Source organism: Dendrobates tinctorius, unplaced genomic scaffold (assembly GCF_039654945.1).
Source record: "Dendrobates tinctorius isolate UK_male_01 unplaced genomic scaffold, ASM3965494v1 ptg000111l, whole genome shotgun sequence".
Lineage (NCBI taxonomy): Eukaryota > Metazoa > Chordata > Amphibia > Anura > Dendrobatidae > Dendrobates > Dendrobates tinctorius.
Window position 1 is genome coordinate 37,435,619 of NW_027361779.1, and position 17,515 is coordinate 37,453,133.

The 17,515-nt window shown below is 42.0% G+C and overlaps 2 protein-coding genes across 6 annotated transcripts in view; one reads left to right on the forward strand and one right to left on the reverse strand.

The window, feature by feature from the left end:
• The window catches only part of PGM3 (phosphoglucomutase 3), a 40,189-nt gene extending 36,045 nt beyond the window's left edge, over positions 1-4,144 (forward strand). For all 3 annotated transcript variants that reach the window (XM_073589661.1, XM_073589663.1, XM_073589662.1), the window contains one exon: positions 3,326-4,144. In XM_073589661.1, coding sequence (XP_073445762.1) covers positions 3,326-3,415 — 90 coding nt within the window. In that variant the 3' untranslated portion in view covers positions 3,416-4,144. The remainder of the gene's footprint in view (positions 1-3,325) is intronic.
• An 8,294-nt stretch (positions 4,145-12,438) lies between these two features.
• The window catches only part of DOP1A (DOP1 leucine zipper like protein A), a 120,468-nt gene continuing 115,391 nt past the window's right edge, over positions 12,439-17,515 (reverse strand). For all 3 annotated transcript variants that reach the window (XM_073589669.1, XM_073589670.1, XM_073589667.1), the window contains 3 exons: positions 14,098-14,262; positions 13,685-13,814; positions 12,439-12,991 (listed from right to left, as the gene is read on the reverse strand). In XM_073589669.1, the coding sequence (XP_073445770.1) occupies positions 12,686-12,991; positions 13,685-13,814; positions 14,098-14,262 (601 nt within the window). In that variant the 3' untranslated portion in view covers positions 12,439-12,685. The remainder of the gene's footprint in view (positions 12,992-13,684; positions 13,815-14,097; positions 14,263-17,515) is intronic.

Consider the following 17,515-nt stretch of genomic DNA (forward strand, 5'->3'; position numbering starts at 1 on the left):
TATGTGTATGTGTGGTTTTTTTTTTTTTTATTGTTTTATTTTGATTGGGGTGATTTGAACTTTTTTATTTTTTTTTATTTTTTTAAACATTTTTTTTACTTTTGGCATGCTTCAATAGCCTCCATAGGAGGCTTGAAGCATGCACAACTCGATCGGCTCTGCTACATATCGCCCATATGTAGCAGATTTACTGTAGCGATTTGAGCGCCAGCCAGCGGGCGGCACTCAAAGTGATCTGCCTGCAACAACCATAGAGGTCTCTATGAGACCTTTGGTTGTCAGGGCAACGCGTCGCCGACCCACGATCACGTGACGGGGGTTGATGATGAGCTCACTTCCGGCCCAGCGGCCGGAAGTGCTATTTAAATGCCTGCTGTCAGCTTTGACAGCGGGATGTAACTAGTTAATAGGCACGGGTGGATGGCGATTCTGCTCGCGCCTATTGCGGGCACATGTCAGCTGTTTATAACAGCTGACATGTCGCGGCTTTGAGGTGGGCTCACTGCCAGAGCCCACCTCAAAGCAGGGGATCCTTACCGATGACGTACTATTCCGTCATCGGTAAGGAAGGGGTTAATGGGCTTTTTCCTCGCTAATCCATTATCACATAAGCAGGTAAAAGGTCTGGAGTCAATGCCAGGTGTGGCATTTGCATTTAGAAGCTGTTGCTGTGAGTCTACAACATGCGGTCAAAGGAGCTCTCAATGGAAGTGGATGTAGTTGAGATCCTGGAGAGCGCAAATAGGGTCTTAACTGGTAACGAAAATGTGATTAAAAAAAGGGGGAGTATCATGCTTACTTGATGGAGTTGCATATTTGCAACCTATTGAACGCATAAGACAGCTGCTGCAGGACACGGGTAAAAAGACTGAGGAAAATTGTTGATCCAGGTGAAATGTGTCTGTACCTGCGCTGCTGATGAAGATTCAAAGATATCGAGAAATAACTTGAAAAAGTTTTAATTGAACAGTGTTTTAAAGTCAGCGCGTTTCAAAGTCACACAGGACTTCTTCCTCAGGACTAAACCTAATGCCTTTAAAACATTCTGCAAAAAAATGAGTGCACTGGTGAGCTTGAGAACTCAAAAGGCTTGGACATTCATGGAAGAAAACCGTGGTGGATGATCGCAGAATCCTTTCCATGGTGAAGAAAAACCCCTTCACAACATCCACCCAAGTGAAGGACACTCTCCAGGAAGTAGGAGTTACAGTATCTAAATTTACCATAAAGGGAAGACTTCATGAGACCAGATACAGAGAGTTCACCACAAGGTGCAAACCAGTAATCAGCCTTGAAAAAAGAAAGACCAGATTAGACTTTGCCAAAAAAAGATGTAAAGTAGCCATCTCCGTTTGGGAAAAGAATTCTTTGGACAGATGAAACTGAGATCAGCCTGTATCAGAATCATGAGAAAAAGTAAGGATGGAGAAGACTTGGAATCAAGTGCACCACATTATCTGTAAAACATGGTGGAGGCAGCGTGATGGCATGGACATACATGGCTTCCAATGGCACTGAGTTACTAGTGTTTATTGATGATGTGACTGAAGACAGAAGCAGCCGGATGAATTCTGAAGTGTTCAGGGCTGTGCCTTGTGCTATGGTTCAACCAAATGGATGGCGCTTCACAGTACAGAAGTACAATGATACAAAACATACTGTGAAAGCAACCCAGAAGTTTTTTTTTTTTTTAATCAAAGAAGTGGATTATTGTGCAATGGACGAGTCAATCCCCAGATCTCAACCCCATCGAGCGGCAGTTCACATGCTTAAGATAAAACTTAAAGGTATCTTCCCACCATCAAAGTTGATTTTAAAGTTCAATACATTTTGGAAGACAAATAATTTTTACAATTGGATGTTTAAAAAAGCAAAACAAACAAACATGTTCCTGTGCTGAGATAATCTTATAAATGTGCCCCTGCTGTGTACTGTGTAATGGCTGTGTCTGACCGTACAGGGACATGGTCTGATTATACCACAGCTCCAGGGCAGGGGAGGAAGCAAAAGAGCGTGTGCAGACATTACAGCTGATTCTTGTGAGATAAAACATTTCAGTGCCTGTTTTTAAAAATGTTTTACCTCCCCCAAAAAATTATTTGGATCCCGTGCTGTCCTCTCTGTATATTGTCTTTTGCTTCCTCAAAGTATTAAAAGTGAACATTTTATTTACGGTGAAGTTAATTTGTCCAATTACTTTTGAGACCCTGAAATGAGGAGACTTTGGAGAAGAACGGTTGTAATTCCTAAACCTTTCACGGGATATTTTTGTTCATTGCCTTTAGTTAAACCTGAAAGTCTACACTTCAATTTCATCTCAATTGTTTCACCCCTTCCTGATGGGGCTATTCTCCATGTTTTTTTTTTTCCCTCCCTTATACCAAGAGCCATAACTTTTTTTCTGTCTACGTAGCCGTATGACGGCTTGTTTTTTGCGGGATGAGTTGTACCTTTGAATGACACCATTCAGTTTATCAGGTGGTGCACTGAAAAGCGTGAAAAAATTTCCAGGTGTGGTGAAATTGCAAAATAAAAAAAAAATGCATTTGGATTTTTATTAACCATGGCCACTATATGGTGAAACTGACCTGGCAATTTCATTCTCCGGGTCAGTATGATTATGCCGATGCCAAATATAGATACAGGGTTTTTTAAATTAGGGGGTGACATTTTAGGGGGAAAGTTGTAAGAAAAAAAAAATTGCGTTTGTCTCCATTTTTAGAGATTGTTCATTTTCGGGATATGGGGCTCTGTGATTTCTTATTTTTTGCCCCGAGCTGATGCCATTCTGAGGTAGATGCAATGTTTTAATTGCCTGTTATGTTATTGCAATGTTGTGGCGGACAAAAAAAAGTAATTCTGTCATTTTGATTATTTTTTCATTACACATTGGCTTAAGTAGCTTTATTTTATATTTTAATCAGGTTTTTACAAGCGCAGAGATACCAAATATGTTTTTTTTTTTTTTTATTTTTAATGCTGCAAAAAGACTTGGTGTGCGTTTTTTATTTTCATATTTATTAAAACTTTGTTTTTTTTCGCTGTATTAGCTCACTAGGCTTTATAGTAAAATAAATGGTATACTTGAAAAATGCAATAAACAAGCCCTCATATGTTTATGCAAACATTACGTTATGGAAAAATGGTAATGCAAGGACAGAAAGGTTAGTAAGGTTCGTAGTAGCTGTCTAAACTGGGCCTGCAATGTTTGGATTTTTAATGAAGTATGAGAAATTCATAGATGTCAATTATTCTGGCTCGATTCTGTATCTCGCGTCATACATGATGCACGCTAACCCTTTTTTTTTTAATATATCATTGACAGGAAAATGCAGATGTGTTGGCACACGAGGTGTGCTTGGCAGTCTATCACCTTGCAGGAGGAGTTGGAGATCAACCAAAGCCTCTACGATGAAGTGCCACTGATGGCCTGGATGTTTGTATGGCCGTCTGCTTCTGGACATTGGAACTGTAGCATGATCTGTGGGACTGGAACTTTAAAAAAAAAAAAAATCTAAAGTTTACAATTAGGGTGATGTATTACATATCTATCGGACAGACGTGATTTGTTTCACAGTGCCTTAAAGGGTTAGTTATCAAATCTTTTTATTTGCAACACAATATCTTACAATTTATTTGACCAGTGTATCTTGTATTCAAACCGTCACTTTGTTTAAAGAAATGTGGAAGGAAAAAATGGAGAATGTATATTTCTCACAAAAATATTGCTCTAGCCCCAAGCTTTTCATTCTCGGGTTACAGGAGAAAATGGACCATACTGCTAGTTGTGCGGTTTCTCCGGAGTACACTGATATCCCATCTGTGGTGGAAAACTATTGTTTGGGCACACTGCAGGACTCGGGAGCGAAGGGGCACAGGTGCATCCACAATGTCTTCTTGCGATTGGGTAGATGGCACAAAGTCTTGGTGACTACAAGATCGTGTTGAACACATCTTGAAGAACAGAAGGTCATTACGGTGCCACTCTCATGACTCCATCCCAGTTTTGATAGTCTGTTCCAATTCTGGCATTAATGTCTCCCAAGTATAATGAGCTTGTCTGACTCTGGGATTAGCTGAGGTAAGTGTGTCAAGTATATGGATAAGTTAGATGAGGAAATAAATGTCATTTTGATTGGTCATAGTGGGAACATAGACACTATTCAGCATAGTACGCTTGTTGTTTGTAAGTGGGAGCTGAACTCTCATCAGGCGGTCATTGCTGCCCTTCAGAAACTGAGAAAGTTAACAGATGGGGTGAAATTTGACTCCTGCTTCTCACCGATTAGAGCTGCTTCAACCATTCTAGAAAAGCATGTATCTGCCGTTATTCTCTGTCAATTGGCCCTTATCTGCTAATGTGTTACGCTGAGAGCTGTTATGTCCATATTGTAACAAGCAAGCTCTTTTGCAACCAGTGCCATTCTTCTATCAACATCTATCTTTTCCTTACTTGGCCACTGAATCACTTTCACCCTGTTCTTCAGAAATGCAACATGGATCATTATCATGTTAGAAAAGTGCACATCTGCCAAGAGGACAGAGTAATGGTAGCATATTCTCTTTCAATATAATGCAGTACATTTGTGAATTAATGATACCATCAATATGTGTCACGAGTGGATTACGTCCTCCTGGGAGACCTGGGCTTAGAAAATCACTATGTATTTTGTATTGCAGATTTAAATTTAGCCTGGGTGTTTTTGTTTCATATTAAATGGATTTTGTTTCCTTTGGTGCTGAAGAGGTTAATGACCCTTTATATGCTGGTTGGAAACGTGCAGCTCCATCTCTCAGCTGTTCCTAACCTGGTCATTTCCTCTCCCTATAAAATCTACCTAAACCTTCTCTTCATCGCCAGTGAAAGTTTTACTTCCTAACTCCTTGAAGTCGCTGTGCCGAGTTGGAAACAGTTATTGCTACTGGAGATTGTTGCGTGCTGCTTTTGGGTGTATGTTTTCCTTATTGTCCTATTCCCTTTTGGTTTGTACAGTCCTACCCTTTTATATATACCTCTCTACCTTTGGTGAGTGTTTTGTATGTTAGTTGCTTTTTGTTATTCCTGTTTGTCTCATGTGTTTATACACTAGCTTTTCTGTCCCAGGGCTCCTGGGGAGGGGACAACTTAGGGTATAACAGGAGAACAGTAAGGCTGTTAGACCAAACCTTCTCACCTTTAGAGGTACCTTTTGGGAGCAGGGATGGTTAGGGTCCTAGCCCTAGGGAAAGTGCAGGGCCCCTTTCAGCGTGACAATATGTGCCTACACTGAAATTGGTGGTGGCAATGTCCCTAAATAGGGCTCCATGAATGCTGCTGATGTTGGGGAGCTAAGTTTCATTGATGGTAAAATAAATTCAGTTGTACTACTCTATATTGAAACAGAAGATGATGCCATCACTCCATGCTCTTGGTAGACGTGCACTTTTCCTACATGACAATGATCCAAAACGCATCTCTGTTGCATTTCTCGAGACAAACAGGGTGGAAGTTATTCAGTGGCCAAGTAGGTCTCCTGATCTGAACACAATTGAACACCTATGGGGAATTCTGAAGAGACAACGTGAGTGTCACTCTCCATCCAGTATCCTAAGAGCTGCAAATCATGCAGCCACGGGGACGTGAACATAATATACAAGCATGCCCAAGATTCTTGGATAACACTAGAGCATGCTCTGATAAGATGTTATCCGAACATGTTGTTTCATCACTAATAATCCAGTCAAGCTACTGATCTTCTGCAATGGATGGGAAAACACACTAAATTACTGATCCCAAGGATGGCTAGAAATTCCTGAAGAACGTTAACGTGATCGGAGAAGATGATGATCCTGGTTGATTCACAAGTTACGTATATTTAGGTCATTTCAAGAAAGGTTATTCACATACCCTTTTCGTGAACACGTTCTGTTATATTTTACTCAAGAAAATTCCCAGGCGTCTCTTGCAGGCTATTGCTGAACTTTTCACCTCCTTTTTTTTAGGTTAGGATTTGGGAGAATTTTTTTTTTTATCCCAATTCTCACCTCTCATTCTACATGAGAATTATCAATGATTTTTTTTAATGTATGTACAGACTTGTGTTCCTTTAAAGGGAATCTGTCACCCTTTTTTTCGGCTTGCAGCTGCCGGCATAGACATCAGGGGCTTATCTACAGCATTCTGTAATGCTGTAGATAAGCCTCCGATGTAACCTGAAAGATAAGAAAAACACGTTATATTATACTCACCGGGGTGGGCGTTGCGGTCCGGTCCGACGCCTCCCTTCTTCATGCGATGACATCCTCTTCTCCCGTCCTGTAATGGCTGCGGCGCAAGCACACTGCTCTGCCCTGTTGAGGGAAGAGCAGAATTCTGCAGTGCGCAGGCGCTGGACCTCTCCCGACGCCTGCGCACTGCAGGACTCTGCTCTGCCCTCAACAGGGCAGAGCAGTGCATCTGCGCCGGAGCCATTACAGGACAGGAGAAGAGGATGTCATCGCATGAAGAGGGGAGGCACCGGACCGCCCACCCCGGTGAGTATAATATAACGTGTTTTTCTTATCTTTCAGGTTACATCGGAGGCTTATCTACAGCATTACAGAATGCTGTAGATAAGCCCCCGATGTCTATGCCGGCAGCTGCAAGCCGAAAAAAAAGGGTGACAGATTCCCTTTAAGGGTAGGTGCATATGGTCAGTAATTGGCAGTGGTTGGACGCAGCACATGTCCGCTGTGTCCAAAGCGCTGCCAGCTATTGAACGCAGGTGATTCTGCATGTGTTCAATGAACAGTGTGGAATCACAGCGTCCAATATATTGTACGGGTGAGATTTATCTTGAGGAGACTTGCGTGTCCGCAAGATAAATAGACATGCTGCAGTCTGGAAAGATGTGCCACATGTCCGTCTCCACGGGTGACCCACAGGCGTCGGTGCACACATAATGGGCACGGGATTCCTTGAAATTTCATCCACTATGCTTTAACATCTGGACGCTGCGGAAGTACGCAGCGTTTACTGACCACGTGCGCCTACCCTGTCTTACCTTGGCTTAAGATGGTTGGTATTACAAATTTCTTACGTTTTTTCTAAAATTTCACCGACAATAACGCCAAGAGAGTTTATTAGTTTTTATGGCTCTAAAGTTTTGCTCAATAAATGTCAAAGGACTGAACAGTCCTTTTAAAAGGTTCTCTGCCTGGAGGGAAGCAGTATTGTCCAAGGCAGACATTGCCTTTCAGGAAACAAAATTTAAGGGAATAAAAGCACCACATTTTAAACATAAATCCTTGCCCCTTGTTTTTCAATAATCTTTTCCTGTTATAAAGGCCAGAGATCTTACGGCTAAGTAGGGAATCTATATACTTTCAATTTATAAACAAAGTCACAGACCCCTATGGAAGATTACATGTATTAATGTGAATTAGATATTAACCACTGTGTATAATTCTATGCCCCAAAAAACAGGATAAATTACATTCCTTAACAAATTGACTTTTTTCATTAAAGTACAGAAGGGGAACTCTTATTATCCTAAGGGATTTTAACATCATCCCTGATAAATGCATGGACACTACAGCTTCTTCTAGAGAAAAAAACAGATGAATCTGTGCTGCACTTTATGTACATGCTCATTAGTGACCAGTGCTGTGGGGTCAGAGATGAGATGAATCTGTGCTGAACTTTATGTACATGCTCAGTAGTGACCAGTGCTGTGGGGTCGGAGATGAGCTGAATCTGTGCTGCACTTTATATACATGCTCAGTAGTGACCAGTGCTGTGGGGTCGTAGATGAGATGAATCTGTGCTGCACTTTATGCACATGATCAGTAGTGACCAGTGCTGTCGGGTCGGAGAGATGAATCTGTGCTGCACTTTAGGTACATGTTCAGTAGTGACCAGTGCTGTGGGGTCGGAGATGAGATGAATCTGTGCTGCACTTTATATACATGCTCAGTAGTGACCAGTGCTGTGGGGTCGTAGATGAGATGAATCTGTGCTGCACTTTATGCACATGATCAGTAGTGACCAGTGCTGTCGGGTCGGAGAGGAGATGAATCTGTGCTGCACTTTAGGTACATGTTCAGTAGTGACCAGTGCTGTGGGGTCGGAGATGAGATGAATCTGTGCAGCACTTTATGCACATGATCAGTAGTGACCAGTGCTGTGGAGTCGTAGATGAGATGAATCTGTGCTGCACTTTATGTACATGCTCAGTAGTGACCAGTGCTGTGGGGTCGGAGGTGAGATGAATCTGTGCTGCACATGTACATGCTCAGTAGTGAGGCAGTGCTGTGGAGTCGTAGTGGAGATGAATCTGTGCTGCACTTTATGTACATGCTCAGTAGTGACCAGTGCTGTGGAGTCGTAGATGAGATGAATATCTGCTGCACTTTATGTACATGCTCATTAGTGACCAGTGCTGTGGGGTCAGAGATGAGCTGAATCTGTGCTGCACTTTATGTACATTAGGGTGACCGGATCTCATATGGGGGGGAAAAAATGTCAGAATCTTGTTCGTCTGGACCCCACAAAACGATTCCCCTTTCCAGATATTGAGAGAGCCAAAATTTGAGCTCGATCAAACGACGTTAACCCGTGCCACTCGTCGCTCAAAGTTTGAAAAAATCCAAATTGAGGTATTTTAAGATTTAAGTATTTTGCATAGTCTGTTAGACTATAAAGAATGTGACAACAACATTGCAGAAATAGCCCTGACCAAATTTTCGAACCATTTGTGGTATTTGAATGCAGAGTTGGTGGGATTATTGTTTTTTGATCCCACCATTACAGACAATGAAAAGTTGTTAATGGCTAATAAATTGCTCAGTAGCACAGATGAACCATCAGAGCACGCTAACCTACATGAGTTGATAATTTTACATAGTTATCTAATCTATTCTAGAGCTTTTGTTAAAGTAGTTTTTGAAACGTCAGAATATAATGCTCGGCATTTGCTTACAACTTGCAGGACATATTGCTTTTGTTCTTCATCTTTTGTCAGAAGGTCGTTAAAGTCGGTTACTTCCTACCTCTTTTAATTTTTCTTTCCTAACTTTTGGATTTACAACCCTAGCGTGCTCTGATGGTTCATCTGTGCTACTGAGCAATTTATTAGCCATTAACAACTTTTCATTGTCTGTAATGGTGGGATCAAAAAACGATAATCCCACCAACTCTGCATTCAAATACCACAAATGGTTCGAAAATTTGGTCAGGGCTATTTCTGCAATGTTGTCACATTTTTTATAGTCTAACAGACTATGCAAAATACCTAAATCTTAAAATACCTCAATTTGGATTTTTTCAAACTTTGAGCGACGAGCGGCACGGGTTAACGTCGTTTGATCGAGCTCAAATTTTGGCTCTCTCAATATCTGGAAAGGGGAATCGTTTCGTGGGGTCCAGACGGACAAAATTCCGACATCGATTTTTTGCGGTCACCCTAATGTACATGCTCAGTAGTGACCAGTGCTGTGGAGTCGTAGATGAGATGAATCTGTGCTGCACTTTATATACATGCTCAGTAGTGACCAGTGCTGTGGAGTCAGAGATGAGATGAATCTGTGCTGCACTTTATGTACATGCTCAGTAGTGACCAGTGCTGTGGGGTCGGGGGTGAGATGAGTCTGTGCTGCACTTTATGTACATGCTTAGTAGTGACCAGTGCTGTGGAGCCGTAGGTGAGATGAATCTGTGCTGCACTTTATGTACATGCTCAATAGTGACCAGTGCTGTGGGGTCGGAGGTAAGATGAATCTGTGCTGCACTTTATGTCCATGCTCAGTAGTGACCAGTGCTGTGGAGTCGTAGGTGAGATGAATCTGTGGTGCACTTTATGCACATGCTCAATAGTGACCAGTGCTGTGGGGTCGGAGGTAAGATGAATCTGTGATATGTCCATGCTCAGTAGTGACCAGTGCTGTGGAGTCGGAGATGAATCTGTGCTGCACTTTATGTCCATGCTCAGTAGTGACCAGTGCTGTGGAGCCGTAGGTGAGATGAATCTGTGCTGCACTTTATGTACATGCTCAATAGTGACCAGTGCTGTGGGGTCGGAGGTGAGATGAATCTGTGCTGAACTTTATGTTCATGCTCAGTAGTGACCAGTGCTGTGGAGCCGTAGATGAGATGAATCTGTGCTGCACTTTATGTCCATGCTCAGTAGTGACCAGTGCTGTGGAGTCGTAGTGGAGATGAATCTGTGCTGCACTTTATGTTCATGCTCAGTAGTGACCAGTGCTGTGGAGTCGGGGAAGTTGAGGAGTCAGAGTTGAAGGTTTGGCTTACCGACTCCACAGCACTGATTAGCAGCATATCTACAGCTTACACAAGCGATGTGCTGCCGAGACCAATCACCCAATGAATAAGCAGCATTCTGATCATTCGCTGGACGATTGCCAAGATTTTTATAGTATGTATAAACTCTGGTCTGTGCAGTTGATATTTACAAATTTGCAGCGCGCGCACACACACACAGCCACTGTGTCTATACCCAGCCATCTACATTTATTATTAACATATATTCAAGTTAGAATGAAAAAAAAATTATACACACATATATATTATATACACATACATACACACACACACACGTACATAGCACACACTTATATATACACACATATATGTACATGGCACACACATGCTGCACAAATGCTCATTTCATACATGTGATTCATATAAACACATAGCACACACTACACATACCACACACCTCAGATACATACATATATACACACACACACACTCCAGATACATATGTACACCCCTCAGATACACACAAGCCTCGGATACATACACGCCCTGCTGGATTGAATGAGATGTTCCACACTGTCAGCTGCAGCTTCTCCTGCTCCCGGCCTCACTGTCCCAGCAGACAGCTCCCTGCCCTCTCTGGTGCTGTGACTGTCCCCAAGAGAAGGAGCTGACAGAAGGACGGGAGCCATTTTCCCCAGGAAAATGATCGTGATGTCACTACCCCCTTTCTGACCTTCGACGCAATAGTACGTCCAAGGTCAGATCCCCCGCTCTGATGAGGGCTCCGGCGGTGAGCCCACATCAAAGCCAGGATATGTCAGCTGTTTTAAACAGCTGACCTGTGCTCGCAATAGGCTCAGGTGGAATTGCGATCCACCGCACCTATTAACTAGTTAAATGCCGCTGTCAAACGCTGACAGCAGCATTTAACAAGTGCTTCCGGCTGTCGGAAAAAAAAATAAAATCTAAAAAGTTTAAATCCACCCCCCCTTTCGCCCCATTCAAAATAAAAGAAACAAACAAAAAATCACACATACACATATTAGGTATCGCAGCAGAGAAAAAAATCAAAACACCAGAATTACCTTGTTTTGGTTGCCGTGACATTGCATTAAAATGCAATAACGGGCGATCAAAAGATCGTATCTGCACATAAATGGTATCCTTAAAAATGTCAGCTCGGTGCGAAAAAAAAAAAAAAAGCCCTCACCTAACCCCAGATCACGAAAAATGGAGACGCTACGGGTATCGGAAAATGGCGCTTGGAATTTTTTTCCCGTTTTCGAGTACACGACATGCTAAAACCAATGATTTCTTTCAAAAGATCAACTCGTCGTTGCAAAAAATATGCCCTCACACGGCCATATTGATGGAAAAATAAAAAAGTTATGGCTCTGGGAAGAAAGGGAGAGAAAAACAAACACAATACCGAAAAAAGCTGGGGTCATTAAGGAGCAACAGGTCCTCAACCAGTTTCTACATCCAAAGCTTCACTGATAATGCTATTATCATTGAAGCTTCTGCTGTAGATGCTGGGCCCCCTCCAAGGGAGTGGGGGCCATAGGCAGCTGCCTAGTCTGCCTTGCCCTAACGCCGGCCCTGAGCAAAGTACACATATGGAGAGAGACCCGCAAGTCAATTTTTACAGGGTGTGGAGAATCCAAATGGGGACCACTTTAGCCTCACCTGGTCTCTATCTATGGTACCGTCCAATTTTATATTTCCTCCTAAATTCTGTAGCCAGGATTTATGGTAATTCATGCTGCCTGTGTTTTGGGCAACATGAATGGAGTAACAAGTTCCTATTAAGTTTTTCTATGTCTTTTTTTTTTTTTTTTCCAAATAACACATTTTTCCAGCATTTTCTTTACGTGTGGCAGATTTTGAATGTAGAATTTTCTCCAAAAGTCCGATGCAAGGTGTAAATCTAATTGCAAAATCCGCAAAAAAAAACAAAACACAGACCTATATAGCGAACGCCATAAAATCCAAAACGGCTTGAATCACACATACAATTTTTGTTGCATCGTATTGAGATATATGTTTACCTCCTTTGTATCTAGTCCTGTAGATTTTTTTCTGTAAATTCCTTCTTTTTACATCTTCTCCTGACTTTGTCTCAGAAACCTGCATGTGTGATTCCAGCCATAATTTCACCTAAGCCACAAACTTTAAAGTGCAAATAAAGAGCTAATCCTGAATGAAAAATTGACAAATCTGTATTTTCTTCAAGCAATCAATGACATCATAAGACATAAATTCTGCACCATAGTTTGACGTTGATATGATTAGTTCACATCCAGAATTGTCACCTTTATTTACAAATAAAAAATCTTTAAATTAAATAAGAGTCAAAACGGAATAAGAAGCGGATTTGTTACAATAGATACAGAGTAAAAAAATCTATACAGCTCGGTAATATTCAGTGGTATGAACCCAGGGAGCACATCAGCTCTTCAGTACTCCTTCCAGAAAATCTCTCTCGAGCATCTCCTCAATTTTCAGTCTTGCTTTGCTGGAGAACATTTTTTGGTTCTCCAGTTTAATATCCTTGTTGGAAAAAGAATTTTGATAAAGGATTGGGCTCCCTGAGTCTCCAACACATCTGCTTGTCACTTTGCTGTTGAAGACTTGACTGAGAACATTGAAAAAAGGCAGAAGCTGCTCCATGCTCCGAATGGTGGAAATTGTGAGAAGTAAGTGGCCAGGGTTCCAGTCTAATATTCTTCCCGAGCAGTCATCTTCTGGATTTTTCTAGATCAATAAATAAATCATGAATAAAAGATCAAAACAAATTCTTTTGAATTTTTTTTCAAAAATTTATATTCATGGCCAAAAAGATAAGATTTATACAAATTTTGGTTTTTAAAAAATTTGGGGCTTCCAAGCTTTTAAATCTATAGTAATATATGTTTCTATGGTTACTGAAGCACAATAACAAGCATTTCAGACGTTTTATACTTTTATTGACCAATGAATCAAGTCTATGTAAAAACTCAATCTTTACAGTGTTAACCCTAAGGGTGCTTTGCGTCTGTCAGGGAATATGCACAAAATTCCCAGCAAAAGGGGGTCCAGACGCATGCCCGAGATACTCGGAAACCACGTAATCCAAGCACGTTCACTCATCACTAGTCTCTATTTAAGGGTAGAGACAGACTGCCGTATTTCTCGTGCGAGAACCACATCGTAAACCTTGTCCTGGCTGTCGGCTCTCCTGACCTGAGCTTGACAGCTGCATAGTAATCCATCACGCTGTCATGCTCAGGTCAGGAGAGGTGGCGGCCAGTCCGTGCAGTGAGATGCGATTCTCGCACGAGTTATATGGAGGTGTGACTCTGCCCCAAGACTGAAACCAGGGTGCTAATGATAAGAGAGCTCAATGTTATTTTCTGACTACTTTTGACACTTTTATATCTGCTAATATATTAATGTGAAGAACAATACCTTGGCCCTTTTCCTTAAGAGTTTTGCTAGTCGAACAACATATGGTTTAAATTCCCTTTGATGTGTTCCTTGCCTTCGAACTTCTAACCCCGAGTCATCTGAAGCTTCTGGAATGAATGCCCACCGATACCTAAAAATGATAATGGCAGTAAAAAAAATTCTGTACCGAAGCAAATTTTAAATTCAGGAACATAGAACAGAGCAAATAATGATAGGGGATAATTTCTAAGGATCATCAGGAATTGATCGCACCCTAACGTTACCTTACAGTCTGGTATACATCAATTCTAGAACATAAATCACGAAGATGGATATGTCAAGGGTGGAATACTTCTCTATATAATACTGGGGTTGAAAAAGTAGCTACAATGCAAAAGTATTTTATGACAATGGCAAGCATAGGAACAACTTACATCTGAAACTGGGGCAGATTATCTGAGGGTAATGCCAAGGCTAAATCCAGGAATTTACAGGCCGAAAGATAGAGGTTCAACCACCGCTGGCTGTTATAGGATGTGGAGAATCCATTCCCACCAGTGTATGTTGTCTCCAGACCAGCTACAGTGGGTCCAGAAGTCCTGAGAAGGATGGATGAAAAATACATAGGTGAAGTAAATTACTGCAGAACAATAGCAATCCGAAAAAGAAATGATGAGGATTCCCCAACAAAGACTTCACTTTAGTCATCCATTCTATTAAAGACCGTTTTGGTAGAAGTCCTGCGCACACTGGGGCTCAGATACTAAAGGGTTCAATAAACGTTAAAAATAATGACCATATGCACAGAAATGTCACAATTTGCTGTTCATACATTTTCACCACTTTGGGCTTGAAAGCGGTGAAATGGCTAAAAAGAAGTGTCCTGACCATTCTTCAGAAGGATTTAAAACATTAAATAAAGATGCCGGCGGCACAGACACTGCAATGAAAGAAGACACTTCGGCAACAACATTGCCAGTGCTTTTCTGAAGCATCTTCTGCTTCTAAAATGATACGGGAAAGCTGGTGTGTATAATATGCGGTGTGCACACACTGTAAAGGGGCACAAGACGGCAGGGCTCCTTATAAACAGTACCCTTACTGCAATCTCCAGCTCAGACATGGAGCACTTACACCACACATTGTGAATTTTGTCTTAACCCCTTAAGAACTAGGGATATTTCTGCTTTTGAGTCTCCATTTTTTGCTTCCCTTCTTCCCAGAGCGATAACTTTTTTATTTTCCGTCAATATGGCCGTGCGAGGGCTTGTTTTTTGCGGTACGAGTTTTACTTTTGAACACCACCATTGGTTTTACCATGTCGTGTACTAGAAAATGGGAACAAAATTCAAAGTGCGGTGAAATTGCAAAAAGAGTGCTATTCCACAGTTGTCGGTTTTTTTGTACCATGTTCACTAAATGCTAAAACTGACCTGCCATAATGATTCCCCAGGTCATTACGAGTTCACAGACACCAAACATGTCTAGGTTCTTTTTTATTTAAGTGGTGGATTTCTTTTTCAAAGTTTGTAAAAAAAAAATAAATAAAGCCGATGTTTTCATTGATACCATTTTGGAGTAGATAAGACATTTTTGTCACTCATTATTGCATTTTAATGCAATGTTGTGGCGACCAAAAAAACAATTCTGGTGTTTTGATTTTTTTCTCATTACGCCATTTACCGATTGGATTAATTCTTTTTATATATGGATAGATCTGGCGATTCTGAACGCAGCGATACCAAATATGTGTATGTTTTACTTTGAATGGGGCAAATGGGAGACTAGAAGCTGCGATCATCAGATCACTTGTGTTACAAAGAGCAGGGCTTTAGCAAAAATGCTCCCTTGCTATGAGCAGCGTCCGCTGGGCGGAGCTTATAGCAATCAGGTTATGACCACCACAGGGGTCTGCTGCAGACCCCGTGTCGTCATGCCAACCCATCAGCAACCCTGGGTCATGTGACACGGGCACTGATGGGCGTGGTTTGCGATGTGCTTCCAGCGCGTGCATGCTAAATGCCGCTGTCAGAGATTGACAGCCACGAGTGGATCGTTATCAGCAGTCCTGTGCTGGAAAAGGCACATGGGGAAGGCACCCAATGACAGACTCTGCATGCCATTGGGTGTTAAGGGGTTAAGCTATGTATAGACCACAATACCCAGCCCATCCATGGGTTTCCAGACCTGAAAGAAAGGTTTAAAGTATGCCTAGGTGACTGTTCGTCAAGGGTCCATTGCAGGCGTACATGAACCACACAATACATTTATGTAAATGTAGTCTTACTCCAAGAGCCTTGCATAGTATAGCGATGCCGTGGTTGGCTGCAACAAATCTGCACTTGCAGGACCTATGAAAATCATAACTAGAGCAGGACGTAGCTTATTGACATCTTTCCCCAAAAAACTATAATTAATGCATTCCAACTTCATGGCCTCTATGCACGTTCACTACACAAGACTCCATTGCTGAACAAAAAGCATGTTCAAGCACGTTTATAGTTTGCTCAACAACGTTTAGACAAGCCTGTGAAATACTGCGAGAATATAGTCTGGTTGGGTTAGACCAAAATTGAGCTCTTTGGGTGCCATAATATACACCAAGTTTGGAGGACAAAAGCCACTGCATATCACTCCAAAAACACCATACTAATGGCCCCATCACACTAAGCGATCTCACTAGCGAGATCGCTGATTTTGTGACACGCCAGCGAGATCACTGTGTGTGACGGGGATCAGCGACCGGCCCCCCCTGCCAGTTATCGCTGATGGTGCTCGAGCGGCCAGGGCCGTTTTTCGATCGCTGGTCTCCCGCTGCCAAGCGCGCATCGCTGCGTCTGGCAGCGAGAGATCAGCGACGCTGGTTGCTAATGTAAATGTCGGGTATCCAGGAGCCACGGCTCCTGGATACCCGCTGTTTACCTTGGAAACCGGCGTACACGCTGGTTCCAAGGTAAACGTCGGGTATCCAGGAGTCGCGCGGCTCCTGGATACCCGACGTTTACATTAGAAGCCAGCGTCGCTGGTCCTGATCGCTGGGGCTGTCTTTGTGACAGCTCACCAGCGATCAGCCTAATGATGTCCCAGCGATCCCATCATGTCGGATCGTTGGGACATCGTTTAGTGTGACGGGGCCTTAACAGTGAAGTTTGGAGGTGGGAACATCATGGTGTGGGGCTGTTTTTCAGCATATGGCACTGGCAAAAGTTATATAACTGAAGGAAAGATGAATGGATAAATGTAGAGAGACATGCTTGATAAAAATCTGCCATCTACCAGGATGTTGAAGATGAAATGGGGGTGAACATTTCAGCAACACAATGATCCCAAATGATCTATATTTAGATATAGATGTATATGTGTAGATAAAAAATGTGTGTAATAACAGTTTAAATTTGCTAAAATATATAGATTACATATTTTACTGCTTTTTAAATTTCTAAACAATGAGGCAAGATATCATTTGTGGGAATACCGACTTTAAGACTAGGGCTACATGGTGATTTGTAGTGAATTGAGAAATTAATGTTGAGCTGCTACATCTCAGCAAGTCAGTTGCCAGACATCAGAAAATGTTAGCGATCATCTGTATATCTATAGCCAAAATGAAGGTTGAAGAAAGTGAGATGCATTGAGAAAATCCAGAAAGAGTAGGGGACACGAAAGGTCTTGTACCCTAGAGTAAGTGATGGGGAATAGTGTGATAGACAGGAACTTGCCATTGGTGGAAGAAATGTGGCACAGAGCAAAGATTATAGGTTCTGGTAAGGATAATTCATGTGTGTATGTGTGATGTGCACCACTGGAAGGACGACATGAGCGTGTTGGGGAATAAGAGGAGACGTGCACAGT